The sequence below is a fragment of the Oncorhynchus clarkii genome, chromosome 5, assembly GCF_045791955.1.
Source record: "Oncorhynchus clarkii lewisi isolate Uvic-CL-2024 chromosome 5, UVic_Ocla_1.0, whole genome shotgun sequence".
Classification (NCBI taxonomy): domain Eukaryota; kingdom Metazoa; phylum Chordata; class Actinopteri; order Salmoniformes; family Salmonidae; genus Oncorhynchus; species Oncorhynchus clarkii.
In genome coordinates, this window is record NC_092151.1 from 64,346,912 (window position 1) to 64,367,716 (window position 20,805).

At 42.0% G+C, this 20,805-nt stretch overlaps 2 protein-coding genes across 8 annotated transcripts in view; both read left to right on the forward strand.

The window, feature by feature from the left end:
• The first annotated feature begins 2,488 nt into the window (after positions 1–2,488).
• LOC139409212 (perilipin 3) lies at positions 2,489–13,082 on the forward strand. Of its 5 annotated transcripts, none has more exons than XM_071154050.1 (8): positions 2,489–2,623; positions 8,401–8,505; positions 8,803–8,998; positions 9,105–9,184; positions 9,323–9,599; positions 11,443–11,789; positions 11,905–12,123; positions 12,278–13,082. In XM_071154050.1, the coding sequence occupies exons 2-8, from the start codon at positions 8,437–8,439 to the stop codon at positions 12,398–12,400; spliced, it is 1,311 nt and encodes a 436-aa protein (XP_071010151.1). In that variant the 5' UTR covers positions 2,489–2,623; positions 8,401–8,436; the 3' UTR covers positions 12,401–13,082. The 5 variants fall into 5 exon arrangements, with proteins under 5 accessions (XP_071010151.1, XP_071010148.1, XP_071010150.1 ...); XM_071154047.1 differs by lacking the exon at positions 2,489–2,623 and adding an exon at positions 3,192–3,302; XM_071154049.1 differs by lacking the exon at positions 2,489–2,623 and adding an exon at positions 3,247–3,370.
• Positions 13,083–13,405: 323 nt separating this feature from the next.
• LOC139409213 (AN1-type zinc finger protein 5-like) overlaps positions 13,406–20,805 on the forward strand; it is a 35,888-nt gene continuing 28,488 nt past the window's right edge. The window contains exons 1-5 of one of the 3 annotated variants that reach the window (XM_071154054.1): positions 13,406–13,562; positions 17,819–18,019; positions 18,221–18,335; positions 18,543–18,661; positions 18,845–18,949. In XM_071154054.1, the coding sequence (XP_071010155.1) occupies positions 17,869–18,019; positions 18,221–18,335; positions 18,543–18,661; positions 18,845–18,949 (490 nt within the window). In that variant the 5' untranslated portion in view covers positions 13,406–13,562; positions 17,819–17,868. Of the gene's footprint in view, positions 13,563–17,818; positions 18,029–18,220; positions 18,336–18,542; positions 18,662–18,844; positions 18,950–20,805 lie in introns of all 3 variants that reach the window. The other 2 variants (XM_071154053.1, XR_011634380.1) reach the window with 2 other exon arrangements.

A 20,805-nucleotide genomic window follows, 5' to 3' on the forward strand; every position in this document is an offset into this window, starting at 1 on the left:
GGTAGGCCATGAAATACATCCACAGGTACACCTCCAATTGACTCAAATGATGTCAATTAGCCTATCAGAAGCTTCTAAAGCCATGACATTTTCTGGAATTTTCCAAGCTGTTTAAAGGCACAGTCAACTTAGTGTATGTAAACTTTTGACCCACTGGAATTGTGATAGTGAATTATAAGTAAAATAATCTGTCTGTAAACAATTGTTGGAAAAATTACTTGTGTCATGCACAAATAGATGTCCTAACCGAATTGCCAAAACTCGGCATTTGTGGAGTGGTTGAAAAACAAGTTTTAATGACTCCAACCTAAGTGTATATAAACTTCCGACTTCAACTGTACATATTAAACGTCCATCCTCTCAATCCAGGGGCACAGTGTATGAATTTATGGTTTGATCAGAATCGCTGTTATAATCATTGGCCAGTAAGGAGAATTAAGTAATTCCATTAAGGAGAATTAAGTCCAAATCCCTTATCTCCATCCATGGCTAATTTAGAAAAGGAACAATTTTAGCTAGCTAGCTAGCTAGCCACAGGAGAACAACAACACAACAAGGTGCAACAATTCAAGTTGTTTCTGTCAATTATATATTTATCTTTATATATTTATCTTGATGCGATGTGATTGGAGTGAAGCCAAATCCAAACTGGCTTCCCTTGACACATTTTGTTGGTGAGCCAGGACTATTCACAGTTGAGCTCGCTCAGTTTAACTCAACTCTGATTGGCTATTATTTTATATATATTTTTCTTATTAAGGCAGGCCAAATGCTCGCTGGCTTCCCTTGCATTCAACGCTACAAGTGGCAACAATGTCATAATCTTTATGACCAGACAGCATCAGATAGATGGCCTACAAACACAGAAACAGAGGTGTGCTGTTTCTCTTGCTCGGATGCTTTCTCAAGTGAGATATTAAGCCTCTTGCGAATTGAAGAAAATTCTGAAAACACAGAGTGACGAAAGCTTAAAAAAAAAAATTGGAAGCCTGGCTTCCCTTGACATCCATGGATACACTCCACTGCCAGCCAAACAGAGAGACACATTGTTCTAGCGTTTAAAACAATGGGAAGAGCTTATATCATATGAACTCCACATGTCAGGGAATCATATCATTTTTATCTACCTATGGACAATCCTCACTAGATATATTTTATAGAGATATTCTACATATGTATACCATACATTTTCTGTAAGCCTCACACTTGCATTTATAAATGCATCCACATGCCCTTCTCTTTCATCGGCTTCATAGTGGATTTACTCTGTTCTAAAATATAAAAATAAACTTGTAGTTAGAATTTGTTTAAAAGGATCCTCTCAACAAGTCTTCAATATGGGTGCCAAGCAGACTTGAAAGACCTTGCAGAGGTTCAGCCACATACAGCGAGTGAGGCTGCAGCACATTGGCCTCTCTTTGTGGGTAAAGAATGCCCTCTTCAGGTGTAGCTACCCATTGCAGTTACACTGCATTACACAGAAATACTGTACAAAGCCACTCTTGTTGCTGTAGTAATTATTACTTGCGTCACAGATAGAACAATTAGACAGATATTTCACCAGATGTATAAATGTGAAGCATCCGTTTCAACTCACTACCAAATTTGGTAGGAAAATGATGAAAGGAGATGGATTTTGGCCGACATTCTGAAAATTTTATCATCAATGAAATATTTGATCTCAATACAGTTTTCTGTTCACAAAACTAGAATCTGTTTTGAACAGAGTGGACTAAGTTTTGTAGACTTTGGCTCTTGACAACGTTTTAAAAAATCGCGTTGTTTAGAAGTGCAAAGGCGAATTGAGTTATTGCACACGCGCATTTCAGAGTAGGCGTTCCCTAACGGAAATATGCAAATATTTACTAGAACAGGAAAATAGGATCTCGCTATTTCGTGCTTGGCTCTGCCCACCTCCTTACTTGTTCTGCCCACTATGACTCATTTGTTCCCACTGGAAACGACATGCTGTGGTCTATCTTGGTTTAGTTATACAAATCTTTGCTTGAATTTTAATCACGGCAACCCAGAAGCAAAATATCACCTTAACTACTAGATTAGGTTCTAGGCAGGGAAGAGGTGAGAAATACGAAACGTTGTCTACCACGTCAGACTTTCCACGATAGATTTTATTTATTTAGATTTTCTTTAACCTTTATTTTATCAGGGAGTCATATTAAGATCACTGTCTTTTTTTTTTAACAGATGAGTGCTGAATTACATACAATACTAAAAATACACACAATCAACATATAAATACAAAATATAAACAGAAAGAAAAACACGGTCATAAAAACAAATACTTAAGTTATTTACTTAATTACTAACATTACTTGCTAGTCAGAACTAGGAAAGTCGGACATTTCCGATTTACTAACCGCTTGTAGTTGTAATATTCAACAATTCAGGAAGTCCGAGTTTCCTTGTTCAGCCTAATATTTGAACGAGGCACTTAGCCTACCTGCAATGGCGATTTCCGTCATTGGTGCAGGTTGAAAGTTGTTCATGAGGCGTCAACATTAACCTAAATGTAGCAGGCGTAAAATAAACCGTCCCCATAGGCAATTGGCTTTCAAGACATAGGGTAACATATTTGGCTGGCCGATGTTCGTATTTATTGCAGGTAGGCTATAAAACATAAATTATATATACAGCTACTTTGCATAGAACAAAATACCATACAACGTGATTTGAGGTAAGAATCACAACTGCAACGTTTGTAACAGTTTATGGGTCTTCAAGATGTAAATGATTAAATATTGCTAAGTCTAAATCATTTATTGACCCTTAAACCAGATTTCATTGAAGATGTGAGGCACCTGATTGCATTGAAGGGTAGGCCTAATAATCACAACAGATGTTCTGTGATTTTAACCGGCTTTATGAAATCAGTAAAACTCACGTTTGTGTGACATTTTTCAACACCTGATGATGCAATGTGAGGTTGTGTTCCCCATCTATTTATAATCTAAATGTATTAGCCTATACCAATAATTAGTCTCATCATCAATTATGACATGAACACAACACTAACATAAATAGAAATCCACAGACATTATAGATAACGCTGGATATTCCAAAATGTATAATCATACAGGCACACATATTGATATCATAATTGTTAGGCTACATGGTTTCATGTAACCTAACTACATTCATTGGCTACTGTTCCGTATAGCTAGTTTCGTTTCAGTTTACAGTGATTGGTTAACTTTCAGGAACAATTTGACAACCCCGCCTTTGCTCTGACCATGTTTTGCCAAGTGTGCTGTCAGGGTTTGTTCGGGTCACGGCTATCTGGGGTAAACTTCGCAGCCAAGTCAACGGAGGACAGGAGCATGCCAAATATATTATTTTTATTATCAGCGAGGTCAGTGACTAAATTGACAACCTGTCTGGAAACTAATATTTGGAAAAGCATGCGGAGCTGTATAATGCGGTAACATTAGAATAACAACTTGTAACCTTCTAGCTTCGTCTTTGACCAGGCTTGCTAACAAACTCTACTGTTATTCTAGATGTCTGTTTAAGTGCCTGTTTTAATGTATATTTAGATAAAAGTTAATCAAACTACTGTAGACTAGTTGCTCACGTTCTCTACCAGAGAAGCTATTCATTTTACTGTACTGGGAAAATCACTTTTGTGGGGTAAAGTTCAATTTTTCAAAACACTTAACGATGGCTTATTTTCAAATTGTCATTTGGGCACTCAGACCTCTTATTTGCTTATTTGTGAAGTAGTATTTTTTTCACACTTTCACCTGTCATAATTGTAAATGATTTGACTGGAATTGGAACGTTGTAGGCTGCTGGGACCAATCATTTATATGACTGTGACCCAAGTCTTTCTTCATACAGTCAGTCATTGCTTGCATACCAACCTACTGCCACCTAGGCCTGCTCTACTGGCTTTAGGGGTCTCACAAAGGGGTAAATCCATTTGAATTCAATCACTTTTTGATAGAATTCCTTTTGATTTGAACGAAACCTCCCATACATACTTGCCCCTTGTAGAATTGTTCAGAATTTGTATATATGTATTGTTTTTTACCTGAATGGAAAAACATACAAGACACAAAGGTGTTCAAGGTTGACCCATATTTGGTGGGGTGTATGCATTTTTGCATACCCCACCATCCATGTCGAGTTTATTATTTAAAGTGGTGTTACCACGCTGCTTGCTGGTAGAAGGCTCCGCTACACTATCCTCAGCATGGCCAAGTGCAGGCAGCTGCATCAGTATGCACATGTAGAACTTCCTAGTGGAGAGCTCTGCTCATGTCCATGTAGTAGCATATCTGTTTCCACCTCCTCTGGCCAGACAGCTGCTGGTAGTACTGCATGCACCTCTGCCAGTACTCCTCCTGGCTATAGCACCCTGGGTGACTGAATGAAGGGGCCTGCCATGGACCAGGAGAGGGGCCTGCTGAGGTTATGAGCTGGGGATGTCCCAACTGCTTCCTTCCCCTACGCCAGAAACGGCCTTGAGTGGGCTCAGCAGAGGGCTGTTCTTGGGCTGCTGTGGAGGTGAGGCCTGGTCAGGAGCCTGAGGGAGGTTTACGGTTCCCAGGTAGGTCAGTGTCAGAGGCTCATCCGGCTGGACCTTCAGACCCTTTAGAGAGCTCAGACGACTGATGAGAGAGAGGAGGCATGTGGAAGATCCTTCATGATGACCACACATCGAATATGGGTGTCTGGATGGGTCTCCTTTACCTTTGGGGCCTGCTCTGAGGTGGGGGGCAGTTTGCCTGTCCCACGTAGGTCAGGGCATCCACCAGTGAGACCTGGTGAACAGGGTCAGTACCAGAGCCACAGGGATGGTTGCTGCCACAGTATTGGTTTGACCTGAAAATGACAAATCCATATTGCTGTTGCTATAAAATAAAAAAAACACATATAGACAGTAGGGATTTCAAATTGCTTTGAAGATCTAAGATTTTGGTGACATTAGAATACGTTTTTCAACTGTCCATTGGTGATATTTCCACCAAATGGATTTGTTGCGGATAAAAATCAGCTTGTAAATGTAGTGCACACAAAATATATACTTTTCACTTAAGTTTTCATGTACCAAACAAATGTCTAAAGTTCAATGTGTTTCCATTGCATTTTTAACTTTAGTGATAGATTTCTCACAAAAAATGCTGTTAACTGTTGTGCATACTCTGGTCTTGGCACATGCTCTCTAGCCAACAGCTTGCAGATACAGCAGGTAGTAGTCTACATGAGATTATAAATAGTGAGAATATTTTTATTTGTCAAACGGCAGTCAAGCATCAATAATCATGTCACCAGAATAAGACCCTCGATATTTATTGTACAGGAGCATCAAGATTACCGTGCACTTTCACCACTTTATGAAGTCATAATTTAATCTGTAGCCTAAAACTGCGTGGTTTCCCGAGTCGCAGTAGAAGGACCACGCACCATATCATCACGTAACTCCAAGTTTACTGCGATATGATGGTTATTATACACTATGTATACAAAAGTATGTGGATAACCGTTCAAATTAGTGGATTTGGCAATTTTAGCAACACCGTTGCTGATAGGTGTTAAAAATCAAGCACACAGCCATGCAATCTTCATTGACAAACATTGGCATTAGAATGGCTTTACTGAAGAACTCAGTGACTTTCAACGTGGCACTGTCATAGGATGCCACCTTTCCAACAAGTCAGTTTGTCAAATTTCTGCCCTGCTAGAGCTGCCCCGGTCAACTGTAAGTGATGTTACTGTGAAGTGGAAACGTCTAGGAGCATAAATTGCTCAGCCGCGAAGTGGTAGCCCACACAAGCTCACAGACCGGGACCGCTGAGTGCTGTAGCTGTTGTCTGTACTTGGTTGCAACACTCACTACCGAGTTCCAAACTGCCTCTGGAAGCAACATCGGCACCAGAACTGTTCGTCGGGAGCTTCATGAAATGGTTTTCCATGGCTGAGCAGCCGCATATAAGCCTAAAATCACCATGCGCAATGCCAAGTGTCGGCTGGAGTGGTGTAAAGGTCGCCGCCATTGGACTCTGGGGCAGTGGAAACGAGTTCTCTGGAGTGATGAATCATGCTTCACCATCTGGCAGTCTGACGGACAAAGCTACCTTCCCAAATGCCTAGTGCCAACTATAAAGTTTGGAGCTGTTTTTCATGTTTCGGGCTAGGCCCTTTAGGTCCAGTGAATGGAAGTCGTAACGCTACAGCATACAATGACATTCTAGATCATTCTGTGCTTCCAACTTTGTGGCAACAGTTTGGGGAAGGCCCTTTCCTGTTTCAGCATGACAATGCCCCATGCACAACCAGGTCCATACAGAAATAGTTTGTTGAGATCAGTTTGGAAGAACTTGACTGGCCTGCACTGAACCCTGACCTCAACCCCATCTAACAACTTTGGGATTAGTTGACGCCAACTGCGAGCTAGGCCTATTTGCCCAACATCACTGGCCAACCTCACTAATGCGCTTGTCCCTGCAGCAATGTTCCAACATCTAGTGGAAAGCCTTCCCAGAAGAGTAGAGGCTGTTATAGCAGCAAAGGGTGACCAACTCCATATTAATGCCTGCGATTTTGGAATGAGATGTTCGATGAGCAGGTGTCCACATACTTTTGGTTATGTAGTGTATCAGTATTTGCTCATAAAGGCGTTTCCACTGCCATTTCTCGCATAATAAATTTTACTGACAAGATGCCAACACGTCAAACTAATTATCTGTCAGCATTTATAAAATTGTACCGAAACTTCCAGTTTCCATCATAGCAGTTTTTTTTACAGTATGACTTTACTCACATAAAAACTGTGGATGGAAATGTAATTGGTACACAATAACCACGTCTCAAAGACACATCAATGACATCTGCCATTCTACAATCCTAAGACTAGACAAAGCAACAGCATCACCATACAATATTTTACGATGGCCCTGCCCTCCGGAGGAATAAAATGTTCTTAGCATTATGGATGAAAGTAGATGGTCTTGCTGGAAGATCTCCCTGTCCCATCAATGGTACAGACTGATCATCTCCCTGTATATATATTATATATATATTATATATAATATAAATATATATATATTTCTACAGTTCTACAGGATTTAAATGTTCAATTGTGATGTCATCCAATTGACATTTTTGCCAACATTTTTCAGAATCTTCATAATAAAATACAATTTTGCCAAGCATTTAGTTTAAGGTACTGAAAAATCACATGATCAAAATGCCACATTATTATATAGACAAACATCAAATTGATGGCCTACATGAGCAAATTTGGTATGCAGTGAAACAGAGCCAGGGCCCAGACAAATGTGTAGTGGAGGAGCTCCTAGTGCTACTGTTTGTAATATTAGCAATTATTGTATCTGCCTCCATCATAATGATATATTTTGGCTATGTTTTTTTGTCCTTCCTATGGCATCAGGTGCTGTAGGTGTCCAGGATGGTGGGAAGTTTGCCCCCGGTAATGCGTTGGGCAGACCGCACCACCCACTGGAGAGCTTTGTGGTTGTGGGCGGTGCAGTTGTCATACCAGGCGGTGATACAGCCCGACAGGATGCTCCTAATTGTGCATCTGTAAAAGTTTTAGGTGTTAAGCCACATTTATTTAGCCTCCTGAGGTTGAAGAGGCACTGTTGTGCCTTCACCACACTATGTGTGGGTGGACCATTTCAGTTTGTCAATGATGTGTATGCCAAGGAACTTGAAGCTTTCCACCTTCTCCACTACGGTTCCATCAATGTGGATAGGGTGCTCCCTGTGCTGTTTCCTGAAGTTCCTGATCATCTCCTTAGTTTTGTTGATGTCGAGTGAGAGGTTATTTTCCTGGAACCACACTCCCAGAGCCCTCACCTCCTCCCTTTAGGCTGTCTCATCGTTGTTTGTAATCAAGCCTACTACTGTTGTGTCGTCTGCAAACTTGATGATTGAGTTGGAGGCGTGCTTGGTCACGCGGTCATGGGCCCCAGTGTTGAGGATCAGTGAAGAGGTGTTGTTTCCTACCTTCACCACCTGGGGGCGACCAGTAAGGAAGTCCAGGACCCAGTTGCACAGGTTGGGGTTCAGACCCAGGGCCTCGAGCTTGATGAGCTATAGTCAATGAACAGCATTCTTACATAGGTATGCCTCTTGTCCAGATGGGACAGGGCGTCCTTGTTCAGTCCTACTTCTGTCCAGTGACGTGAATCATTCTATAATTCAGCCCTATCCAGTTCCATCCTGGCTGTATCCTGTTGCTTGACAAATGAAGCCGACGTGACTGGGTTGTCTATAAACGGATAGATGGAGGGACAGCGCAATAAATCCCCTCACTGCTGTTCAGCTGCATAATGAATATCTGTCTTATGAAGCAAGTAAAAGTTGTCTCATAAGCCATGTAATTTGAGGTGAATCTCCTCTTTTTCATGTCAGAAATTTAAAGAGATATCCTTAAACACATCCTGCACAATGGCCGACAGCGGGAAGACTGATGAGCCCAGTACAGTCACAGCCCAGCCAACTAATGGAGACCAGCAGGTGAGGAGCACCATCACTACGACATTAGTTTACCCGACAACACAGCTCTGATGAAGGGTCTGATACACAAATAACATTGAAACCAGCATTCAGTATTTCACTCAAGTGGATAAATTGGAAATATGCAAGCACTCAAGGATAATATGTGCATGTACACAAAAAAACTCCAGGTGCAGATTGAGTGATCAGACAAATCAAACAAAATATGCAACATGCAATTGCTGAAATTGGCAACACAAAGGCTGTTTCTCCTCTAGTAACTCAGGCTAAATAATAACCATTGTGTTTTGTTTCCAGAGTGTTGTGTCCCGCGTGGGCAGCATCCCCCTGGTAAGCTCTGCGTGTGGTGTAGTGTCCAACGCCTACAGCAGCACTAAGGACAGCGTGCCCCTGCTGAAGGGGGTCATGGAGGCTGCCGAGAGCGGGGTGCGCACTCTTGGGGCAGCCGCCACAACCGGCTCCAAGCCACTCCTGGACAGACTGGAGCCACAGAGTGAGTTCTACTGCGTAGTGACCACAGAGGGACATCACAAAAAAACGTATTTATTTATTTTAGTGGATAATGTTTTTGTTCTGAGTTAATGAATGATTTGTTGCAGTTTCTGTGGTGAATCATTATGCTATGATGGGACTGGACAAGGTGGAAAAACTGCAAATCCTGCAGCAGCCAGCTGATAAGGTGAGTCTCCAAATCTAGTGTTGACTAGTCAACAATACTGCCTCGTGCATCCAATTCAACTAAAGTCCCCAAGAAAACACTTTACTTGATTTAATACCTTGTATATTCATAACAGCTTTTTAATTGTTTCTCCCTCAGCTAGTTTCAGATACAATAAGCATAATGTACCAGTCTGTGAGTGGGACAAAGGAGGCCATGACTGGGGCTGTAACCGGGGCCAAGGAAACCATGACTGGGGCTGTAATGTCGGCAGTGTTCGGGGGTGTGGAGATGACCCAAGCAGCAGCCAGTGGATTGTTCAGCTCATTCATGGTGACCGGTGTGGGCCAGATGGTCAGCAGTGGGGTGGGCCTGGCCCTCAGCCATTCTGAGAACTGGGTGGACCATAACCTGCCTCTCAGCGACAGAGAGCTTGGTCAGTATGAATGAGAAAATAAAACTAATAACCTCTGAATGGACTGTACTTAAATGGAATTGAACCCATCCCTGGTGTGGGTGCTGCTCAGTCGGGTCTAGAGCTGCAAGATGGTTAATTTATGTGTAGCTATGCACAGTTGGAAGTTTACATAAAATTAGGTTGGAGTCATTAACTCCTTTTTCAACCACTCCACAAATTTGTTAACAAACTATAGTTCTGGCAAGTCGGTTAGGACATCCACTTTGTGCATGACGAAAGTCATTTTTCCAACAATTGTTTTAGACAGATTATTTCACTTATAATTCACTGTATCACAATTCCAGTGGGTCAGAAGTTGACATACACTTAAGTTGACTGTGCCCTTAAACAGCTTGGAAAATTCCAGAAAATTATGTCATGGCTTTAGAAGCTTCTGATAGGCTAATTGACATAATTTGAGTCAATTGGAGGTGTACCTGTGGATGCATTTCAAGCCCTACCTTCAAACTTGGTGCCTCTTTGCTTGACATCATGGGAAAATCAAAATAAATCAGCCAAGACCACAGAAAAACAATTGTAGACCTCCACAAGTCTGGTTCATCCTTGGGACTTGGGATTTCCAAACACCTGAAGGTACCACGTTCATCTGTACAAACAATAGTATGGATAATTAGTATAAACACCATTGGACCACGCAGCCGTCATACCGCTCAGGAAGGAGGCGCGTTCTGTCTCCTAGAGATGAACATAATTAGGTTCAAAAAGTGCAAGTCAATCTTAGAACAACAGCAAAGGACCTTGTGAAGATGCTGGAGGAAACGGGTACAAAAATATCTATATCCACAGTAAAACGAGTCCTATATTAGCATAACCTGAAAGGCCACTCGGCAAGGAAGAAGCCATTGCTCCAAACCCGCCATAAAAAATCCAGACTACGGTTTTCAACTGTACATGGGGACAAAGATTGTACTTTTTGGAGAAATGTCCTCTGGTCTGATGAAACAAAACTGGAATTGTTTGGCCATGATGACTATTGTTATGTTTGGAGGAAAAAGGGGGAGGCTTGCAAGCCGAAGACACCATCCCAACCGTGAAGCATGGGGTGGCAGCATCATGGTGTGGGGGTGCTTTGCTGCAGGAGGGACTGGTGCACTTCACAAAATAGATGGCATCATGAGGGAGGAAAATGATGTGGATATATTGAAGCAACATCAAGACATCAGTCAGGAAGTTAAAGCTTGGTCCGAAATGGGTCTTCCAAATGGACAATGACCCCAAGCATACTTCTAAAGTTCTGGTAAAATGGCTTAAGGACAACAAAGTCAAGGTATTGGAGTGGCCATCACAAAGCTCTGACCTCAATCCTATAGAAATGTTGTGGGCAGAAATTAAAAAGCGTGTGTGAGCAAGGAGGCCTACAAACCTGACTCAGTTACATCTGCTCTGTCAGGAGGAATGGGCCAAAATTCACCCAACTTATTGTGGGAAGCTTGTGGAAGGCTACCCAAAACTGTTTGATCCAGGTTAAACAATTTAAAGGCAATGTTACCAAATACTAATTGAGTGTATGTAAACTTCTGACCCACTGGGAATGTGATGAAAGAAATAAATCTCTACTATTATTCTGACATTTCACATTCTTGAAATAAAGTGGTGATCCTAACTGACCTAAGACGGGGAATCTTTACTAGGATTAAATGTCAGGAATTGTGAAAAACTTGAGTTTAAACATTTGTCTAAGGTGTATGTAAACTTCTGACTTCAACTGTATATGTAGACAAGGCGACACTAAAATCACTAGCTCTGATCTCAGACCGTGAATTATCGTTTATAGATTATCGTTATTTTTTTCTGCATACAGCTGCTTTGGCGGAGCCTGCAACAGGTGAGGTGACTACTGCACCAGTGGTGAGCTCTAGCTACTTTGTCCGTCTGGGCAAGCTGTCCTCCAAGGTGCAGGAGCGGGCCCTGGAGCAGTCCCTGGTGAGAGCCCGGCACGCCAGAGATGCCACGTACGCAACTTTGGCACAGATCACCAGCACCCTGGACCTGCTGGAGAAAGCCCGCTCCACCCTGGCCACTGCCAACCACCAGCTGGGAGGGGCACCAGAGCAGCTGCTGCAGCGCTGGAAGGAGTGGCAGGAGAAACAACCTAAACATGGTGGGGTAGAGATGGGGGAGGTGGATGATCCCAAAGACCAGACTGAGGTAGGGAGTCCTGAGTTAGTATTTTCTGTCCAAGTAGCCATGTGAATGAATGTACTTGAACTTTATAAACACTTATAGTTTCCACAGATACCTGTAAATGCCTATGTTTGTGTAGCAGTTGGAGTGGCGAACCCTCTCGATGGTGCGTGGTCTCAGTGACCAGTTGCGGTCTGCATGCTCTGGGGTGGTGTCCAGCGCCCAGGGCTTACCCGGTGCTGTCCAGGACCAGCTGGCAAATGCACGGAAAGCGGCTGAAGAACTGCACTCCTCCCTGGGCAACACTAGCACCCTCACACCCCCCCTCTTGGAGCAGACCCGTCACCATCTAACACAGGTATACCAAACTCTGTTGCTCCATTTCTCCTGTGTGCATTCATTATGAATACACCAGCTGCTGGTTTCTCATTATTTATTGTATGTACATCACCTCAGAGTGATTCATAATTATCTGTTATTTGTGTTGATTGACACATTTTAAATGTTCACAGGTGCGACAGTCTCTGGATGGTGTCGTAGAGTATCTGCTCAATAACACTCCTCTCAACTGGCTGGTGGGACCCTTTGCACCCCAGATCACAGAGAAGGGGGGGGGGCGGGTGGGCTGCGAATAAGGGGGCCCCCCAGAACTAGATTTAGAGGAGGACCGAGAGGTTGGAGTAGATTACTCCAAAAAGGCATCTCTGAGGCCTGGCATGCCTGCATTTTTTGTACAGTGCAGTAAATGTGCTTTCTAAGAACTTACTGCCCGCATCCATAAGCTATGCTGATTTTTTTTTTTTTTACTTTATTTAACTAGGCAAGTCAGTTAAGAACAATTTCTTATTTATAATGACAGCCTAGGAACAGTGGGTTAACTGCCTTGTTCAGGGGCAGAACTACAGATTTTTTTTTTTTTACCTTGTCAGCTCGGGGATTTGATCTAGCAACCTTTTGGTTACTGGCCCAATGCTCTAAGCACTAAGCTACCTGATGCCCTGATGGTAACATATGGAAATCACAATACTGTGTTATAAGGGGAATCTACAACATAAAACTGCCATATTTGGCGTCTAGATCACACTCCAATCTGTGAATGTTGAGAAACGATTTAAAAACAAACAGTAATTTTGTTTCTGTAACTGTATGAAATGCAGTATAAACCTCACATGCAACTGATCTTTAGTCCTCTGAAGTTTACAAATTGGTGTGTGACATTTGTATGTCCTCTCTGCTGTATGTGTAAGCTCCAGCAGGGTCTTGCTGTTGTTTCTGAGTACTGATACAGTAGGCTAAATAAAGTCATTTTGGCTCTGGTCCTGGGCTTCCATTCCATTATTTTAGTTATACAGGATTTAATTTACCTGCATCTTTAACTCATTATAGTTCATACTGCCTAGTGAATATTTAGAATTAATTATGTTGTACTTTGCTGTCATTTTTCGTTATTCCTATAACTCAAACATGTTTCCAAGAACCTGTAACTTATTATAACGCTGTTGTCATTGCTGATATTGACGCCAATGTTCAATGTCACAAGACTCATTAACAAGCATTTTGGATATAAGAAAGGGCCATTCCTTTATATATTTTTTTTGTGTGAAATCTCTATTTTATGTGATACATTTCGGGGGCCATTTATGTGAGGGAAAATAAACGCTCAGAATGACGTCATGGTCGTTGTCTCGAATGTCGGGAGCTAGCGCTTGTTAAGAGGCCGCGCGCACAGAAAGGAAGGATTTATTACTACATTCTGGAGAGCAAGGTCGTCGGCATCTGCAGCACTTCGTATTTCAGGTACTGCTTTGCCGTCGTAAAAAATTGGAAGGTTTCGTTAATGTAAACCGATTCGATGCATTCTCCGACCAGCTTAGAGCTTCATGATAGCTAGCCAGCTAACGCAACGTTCGAAAGTCGTGTTATATTTTAAAGGTAATCTGTCTAATTCATTTCAGACATTACCCAGGTAAACTAGGACAAATTACTTCGCTTGTCATTGTTTTCAATCAGTTAACGTTAGCAGGTCTCTAGGGCAGGCTAAAGTTCTGTAGGCCGAAGTCGTTATGAGCTGAGAGGAAGGAATTGTTTTGAACGTAACCCGAACTGCGTTAATGACTGTCAGCTGTAGTTACTAATTTAGCTAGCTAGCAAGTTAATTTTACTAGCCAGAGCTATTTTTATTGTCAGTTTATGGCAAGTCTAGCTAGCTAACTAGTCAGCAAAATAATGCAGACATCTTGTGTTTTCAATTTTGCTTGTCCAGACCTAGTTATGGACCGCTCAACTCCGTTCTATGGAGGAAGTGTTGAGTTTTGATAACTGGTCGCCGGAAGTCACCATTAGTCGATCCTTGTAAAAATTTCAATTCTGAAGACCCTTACCTATACCAATGCTTGTTCTGTAGAACTGCAGTCCTTCCGCGATGTGCTGAAATTCATACTTTTAATAAACGTAGCGAATACAACCGACTTTTTCCTCATGTTTTGTTCATACAATGTAAACATATTCAATTTGCACATTCCAGTATGGAACGTTGTTTGGGTCTTTGAGTGTCAAAGATACACGTTAAATAACACCGTTTAGTTGTAGAATGTTGTAGAGAGTTAGCTTTAGCTTGGTACCTAGCTAGCACCAATACAACCAGCCTGAAAACAATGACCAGTAGAAACTGCAGTCATCATTATTCTTAACAATGGTTTAGGAATCCTTGTAAGTATTAGCCTGGTAGCCACTTGTTTTTCGCTTACTGAAATTAATTTTACTTAATGAAAATAAATAGCTAGCCAGCTACTAAACCGTGTTGCCCAAAGCTAACCTTATAAGCAGCCAGTTAGCTTCATGGGGCTCGACCAGACTGGGTTAATGTTTGTGAAGGTAGCGACAATAAGGATTTAGGCACCATAGTGGAATATGCGGTCTTGCTTCAAAATAAAAATATATATTTGAAAGTGAAGGATAGAATTGGTTGACTCATGCCATATTTAGAATAATGTTAAACAAGGTTGGAATGTGAGTCAATGAAATGGGGTATCGGTCTACTCGGTGACACCAACAGAACACAACTGAAGAGTATATGCAAATATAAGCGCTACAACACTAATCGCCTCCCCAGTCAGCCTATGTGTGTCCACATTCATATTGCACTGTACAGCTTTACCTAAGGATTGGGTATCCGTCTACTCAATAAGCAGTGTATCCCCCCCCCCCCCCATGTCCTCAGTTATCAGACTCCAAAACATCCACACAGTATTGTTTTTCCTTTGGAATAGTGTTCAATACATATAGGTTGACAGTAAATGTGGCTCATTTCAGTTGTTTGAGTCCCACAATAAGGGCTACGACGCTGATGTTCTCTGGGTGTCACGGAGTAGACCGATACCCCATATCATTGATCCACAATCCATGGGTAAGGTTGTACAGTGAAATAAGTATGCCCCCAATGCAATTCTAGTCTAATACATCCAGCATGATTTGTCAAATTAACAAATTGTTTTATTTTGTGTAACATTCCAACCTCGTTTAGCATGATCTATTCAGTTATGGCATAGTTCTAGTATTCATTCGCATCACTGTCAATGACACTTATTTTGAAGGCTAACCTTCAAAGTCCATTTGTGGCTAATCCTTATTGTGGCTAGCTTCACATAAAATGGTCTGACCACCATTAAGAACTGTCTTATACATTATGGTTATTTTAGATGACACCTAGCTATATAGTTAGCTAGCTAACAATAGCTACTGAAACAGATTGTCGTTTTTTGGAAAGAACATCGTTTGCATCCATGAGCTAGCTAGCTTTTTTTTTTATGACCAGCACTGTAGGTGCCGGAGACAACTTTACCAGCATCACAGCAATGAATCCTTGTGACATATGAAACTTGAGTGGTATTGTAATCAATGTGTAATATCTATGTCAAAATCTATGAACTTGTTAAATTATGTGTATTCAGGTCCTGATTGGTCAACAAGCTTGTGACCCGTCAAATAGTGTTAATTGACATGTCAAATAGTCTTAATTGATGCATATCTTTTTGGACACGCAAAGACACAAATGAGGAAACCGTTGGTTGTATTCGATACAAGATGAAGAGGGGTATTGCGATATGTACAGTGCATTCGGAAAGTATTCAGACCCCTTCCCCTTTTCCACATTTTGTTACGTTACAACCTTGTTCTCAAATTGAGGAACATTTTAATTTCATCTACACACTATCACATAATGACGAAGCGAAAACAGGTTCATTTTTTGAAAATGTCTTAAGTCTTAAATACAAAAAAAACATACACTGCTCAAAAAAATAACATCCTAGATCTGAATGAATGAAATATTCTTATTAAATACTTTTTTCTTTACATAGTTGAATGTGCTGACAACAAAATCACACACAAATTATCAATGGAAATCAAATTTATCAACCCATGGAGGTCTGGATTTGGAGTCACACTCTAAATTAAAGTGGAAAACCACACTACAGGCTGATCCAACTTTGATGTAATGTCCTTAAAACAAGTCAAAATGAGGCTCAGTAGTGCGTGTGGTCTCCACGTGCCTGTATGACCTCCCTACAACGCCTGTGCATGCTCCTGATGAGGTGGCGGATGGTCTCCTGAGGGATCTCCTCCCAGACCTGGACTAAAGCATCCATGATGTCCCAGATGTGCTCAATTGGATTCAGGTCTGGGGAACGGGCAGCCCAGTCCATAGCATCAATGCCTTCCTCTTGCAGGAACTGCTGACACACTCCAGCCACATGAGGTCTAGCATTGTCTTGCATTAGGAGGAACCCAGGGCCAACCGCACCAGCATATGGTCTCACAAGGGGTCTGAGGCACTCATCTCGGTACCGAATGGCAGTCAGGCTACCTCTGGCGAGCACATGGAGGGCTGTGCGGCCCCCCCAAAGAAATGCCACCCCACACCATGACGGACCCACCGCCAAACCGGTCATGCTGGAGGATGTTGCAGGCAGCAGAACGTTCTCCACGGCGTCTCCAGACTCTGTCATGTGCTCAGTGTGAACCTGCTTTCATCTGTGAAGAGCCTCCATCATTCTTAAATGGAAGAAGTTTGGAACCACCAGGACTCTTCCTAGGGCTGGCCAAACTGAGCAATCAGTGGCAGCATCATGCTGTGGGGATGTCAGTGGCAGGGACTGGGAGACTAGTCAGGATCAAGGGGAAAGATGAACAGAGCAAAGTACAGAGAGATCCTTGATGGAAACCTGCTCAGGACCTCAGACTGGGGGCGAAGGTTCACCTTCCAACAGGACAACGACCCTAAGCACAAAGCCAGACCAAGCAGGAGTGGCATTGGGACAAGTCTCAACGACCTTGAGTGGCCTGGACTTGAACCCGATTGAACATCTCTGGAGATATCTGACAGAGCTTGAGAGGATCTGCAGATAAGAATGGGAGAAGCTCCCCAAATACAGGCATGCCAAGCTTGTAGCGTCATACCCAAGAAGACTCAAGGCTGTAATCGCTGCCAAAGTTGCTTCAACAAAGTACTGAGTAAAGGGGACTGAATACTTTTGTAAATGTGATATTTCTGGGGGGGGGGTTATACATTTGCAAAAAAAATTAAAAGCCTGTTTTTGCTTTGTCATTCAGGGGTATTGTGTGTAGATAAGAAAAACAATTTATTCAATTTTAGAATAAGGCTGTAACGTCAAAGTGGAAAAAGTTAAAGGTTCTGAATTCTTTCCAAATGCACTGTAGCTACTGGGTTTCCAACTGTCAATGATATCAGACCACTCAAGTGAAGTGAATAAGTTGATTTTGTGTTTTCAAAGTTAATGTATGTTATGGGTGTCAAATTCTAAACCTAATTTAACAGAATAAGTACAGCCTCTGGATTGGGTAGCCTCCCTGCTAGTAACAAGAAACGGTATTTGTATTGTATCTAACAAATTGATCACTCATATACTAAACCATTTATCAATCATTCTTAGCAGAACCGCTCCCCTGTTGGTCTCCAAGCTCCTTTAGCCTGTTAAGAATGTTAATGTGCACAAATGGCCACTAGTTTGACTAACTCTTCAACCTCATTTCAGGAATATCCTGCCCCCCCCCCCCCCCCTCTCCCCTCCCTTTTTCAGAGAGCATGGCTCAGGAGACCAATCAGACGCAAGTGCCAATGCTTTGCACTATGGGCTGTGGTTTCTATGGTAATCCCCGCACCAACGGCATGTGCTCAGTCTGCTACAAGGAACACCTGCAGAGACAACAGGGCGTGGGCCGTTCCAGCCCCCCAGGTGAGAAAGGTAGGGAGAGGGACACAAAATGGGGGGGCTGGAGAAGGAGGTAGCAATCGCTACTAAAACCTTGGCATTATAAAGCAATAGTGATTTATCCGTTTGTGAAACTTTTTTTTTTTTTCTTCATTGAAGCCATGATTCAACATAAGTAAAATGTCAGTCATAGTCACAATCAATGAACATGTGGTTTGTCTACAGGCTCGGTTGCTTCATCGCCAGTGGGGTCCCTGGGAGCAGCTGGTGTGTCGGTGAAGCGCCAGACAGCGGAACCCAGCGCGGAAGGGGTCACTCTGCCCGAGGAAAGGACATCCAGGTATGCTGCCAGAGAATCAGCTTGTTTCTGCAAACAAACACAGACTGCTAAATGGAAGCCATTCAATTGACAGTAAGCTGTTGCTCAAGAGGCTTTGGTTTATCATCGTGTTTTGGAGTTCCCTAGTCATCCTCCTGAGCTTAATATTAGATTATGGTTTCAGTTGATCAACTCATTATTGGTCTGAGTGTGCATGTGTGTCTTTAGTCCCAGCTCCCCCAGCCCAGTAACCCAGCAAATGACAGCCATGAGTATCTCCCAGGATACTGGAGCCACTGACTCAGACCAGGCTAATGGGGAAGAGGAGGGGACATCCAAAAACACAGGTTAGAACAACTGGGGGGGGGCTCAATACTTTCTTGGTTTCCAAACTGTTTCCCATGTCTATATCATCAGTAACATTATGTGGCATGCCTCCTGCCTTGTCTTGTAATACATAACTACACTGCAGCAACAGTCCTATATGGGTATCTTTGTTTGAAGTTCAGTCAGATGTTGTATTTTAACAGAGCCAGTGGGTGAGGCAGCCCAGACCTTGTCTGATGGTGATCAGACCCCTGACAAAAATAAGAAGAACCGATGCTTCACTTGCCGGAAGAAAGTGGGCCTCACGGGTAAGACTGAAGAGGGTTTTAAGCCAGGTGGACACTACACGTTTTTAGTCAGATCTACAGGCTCCTGATCGGCTACTGACACATTTTTCCAAATTGGAGTAAAACTTAGAGCTGCAGCCTGTAAAAGTGTAAGCACATACTTGATTTGCGTTTGATTGCTGTAATAGGCTCCCGGGTACCTGCGTGTTCCCAATAATTTAACATGTTGAATATATTCTACCTCAAATCGACCATTGTTTCCAAGTGTGAACAATGCTCAGAGCAGATGCGAGACATTTCTCACCACCAGCCAATAGCAGCTACTCGGGACAATAAATTGTTCTCTTCACCTACATTACAAGTTCATCTCTAACCATATTTCGTCCAACCTTTTTATGCAAGTAAAGTACATGTCGGATAAAAATAATGCTATGACAGCCCTGATGGAAACTGAACATTTTTCGCCGAACTTTGCATATGTCAAAACAAAATACGCTGCCAGGGGCGTGCTAGAACTCTTAAAAAATATATATATATATATTATTATGTTAATGAAAGTCGGTGCCCAAATATAGCCTAAACCTATTGTTTGATAATTTTACAATGTACAGTACCATTCAAAAGTTTGGACATACTTAAACCCTGGAATGAGTTTCTTTATATTTACTATTTTCTACATTGTAGAATAATAGTGAAGACATCAACTATGAAATAACACATATGGAATCAAGTATCAAAATATATTTTGAGATTCTTCGAAGTAGCCACCATTTGCCTTGATGATAACTTTGCACACTCTTGGCATTCTCTCAACCAGCTTCATGAGGTAGTTAGCTGGAATGCATTAACAGTTGTGCCTTTTTAATTTGTATAATATTTTTCTTTAATGCGTTTGAGCCAATCCGTTGTGTTGAGACATGGTAGGGGTGGTATACAGAAGATGGCCCTATTTGGTAAAAGACCAAGTAATGGCAAGAACAGCCCAAATAAGCAAGGAGAAACGACAGTCCATCATTACTTTAAGACATGAAGGCCAGCTAGTCCGGAACATTTCAATAACTTTTAAAGTTTCTTCATGTGCAGTCGCAAAAACCATAAAGGGTTATGATGAAATTGGCTCTCATGAGGCCCGCCACAGCAAAGGAAGACCCAAAGTTACCTCTGCTGCAACGGTTAAGTTCATTAGCATTAACTGCACCTCAGATTGCAGCCCAAATAAATGCTTAACAGAGAAAAGCAGCCAACAAATGCTCAGCATATGTGGAAACTCCTTCAAGACTGTTGGAAAAGCATTCTTCATGAAGCTGGTTGAGATAATGCCAGGAGTGCAAAGCTGTCAAGGCCAAGGGTAGTTACTTTGAAGAATCTAAAATGGAAAACATTATTTTGATCTGTTAAAAAAAAAAAAATCTACATGTATGTGTTATTTCATAGTTTTGATGTCTTCACTATTTTACAATGTAGAAAATGGTAAATTGAGAAGAACCCTTGAATGAGTAGGTGTGTCTAAACCTTTGATTGGTACTGTATTTCCACACTGAGGTTTGAATAATACTGTGAAAATTGTTATAATGCCCTTTTTAGTGTAAGAGCTGATTGAAAAGACCGCCTGAAGTTTCAGCCTGTTTTGGAGGGAGTGAGTTTTGGCCTTCCATGTTGACATCCTCATGTGGTGAATTAGTCAATAGACCAATAAAGAATTCCAAACCGCTCTACCAGTAACAGCTCATGTTCAGTTTTCCCCTTTCTACTCAAACAAGCAGTTAACCCACTGTTCCTAGGCCGTCATTGAAAATAAGAATTTGTTCTTAACTGACTTGCCTGGTTAAATAAAGGTAAAATAAAAAAAATAAAACCACTCCCAGAGAGTCCTAGCA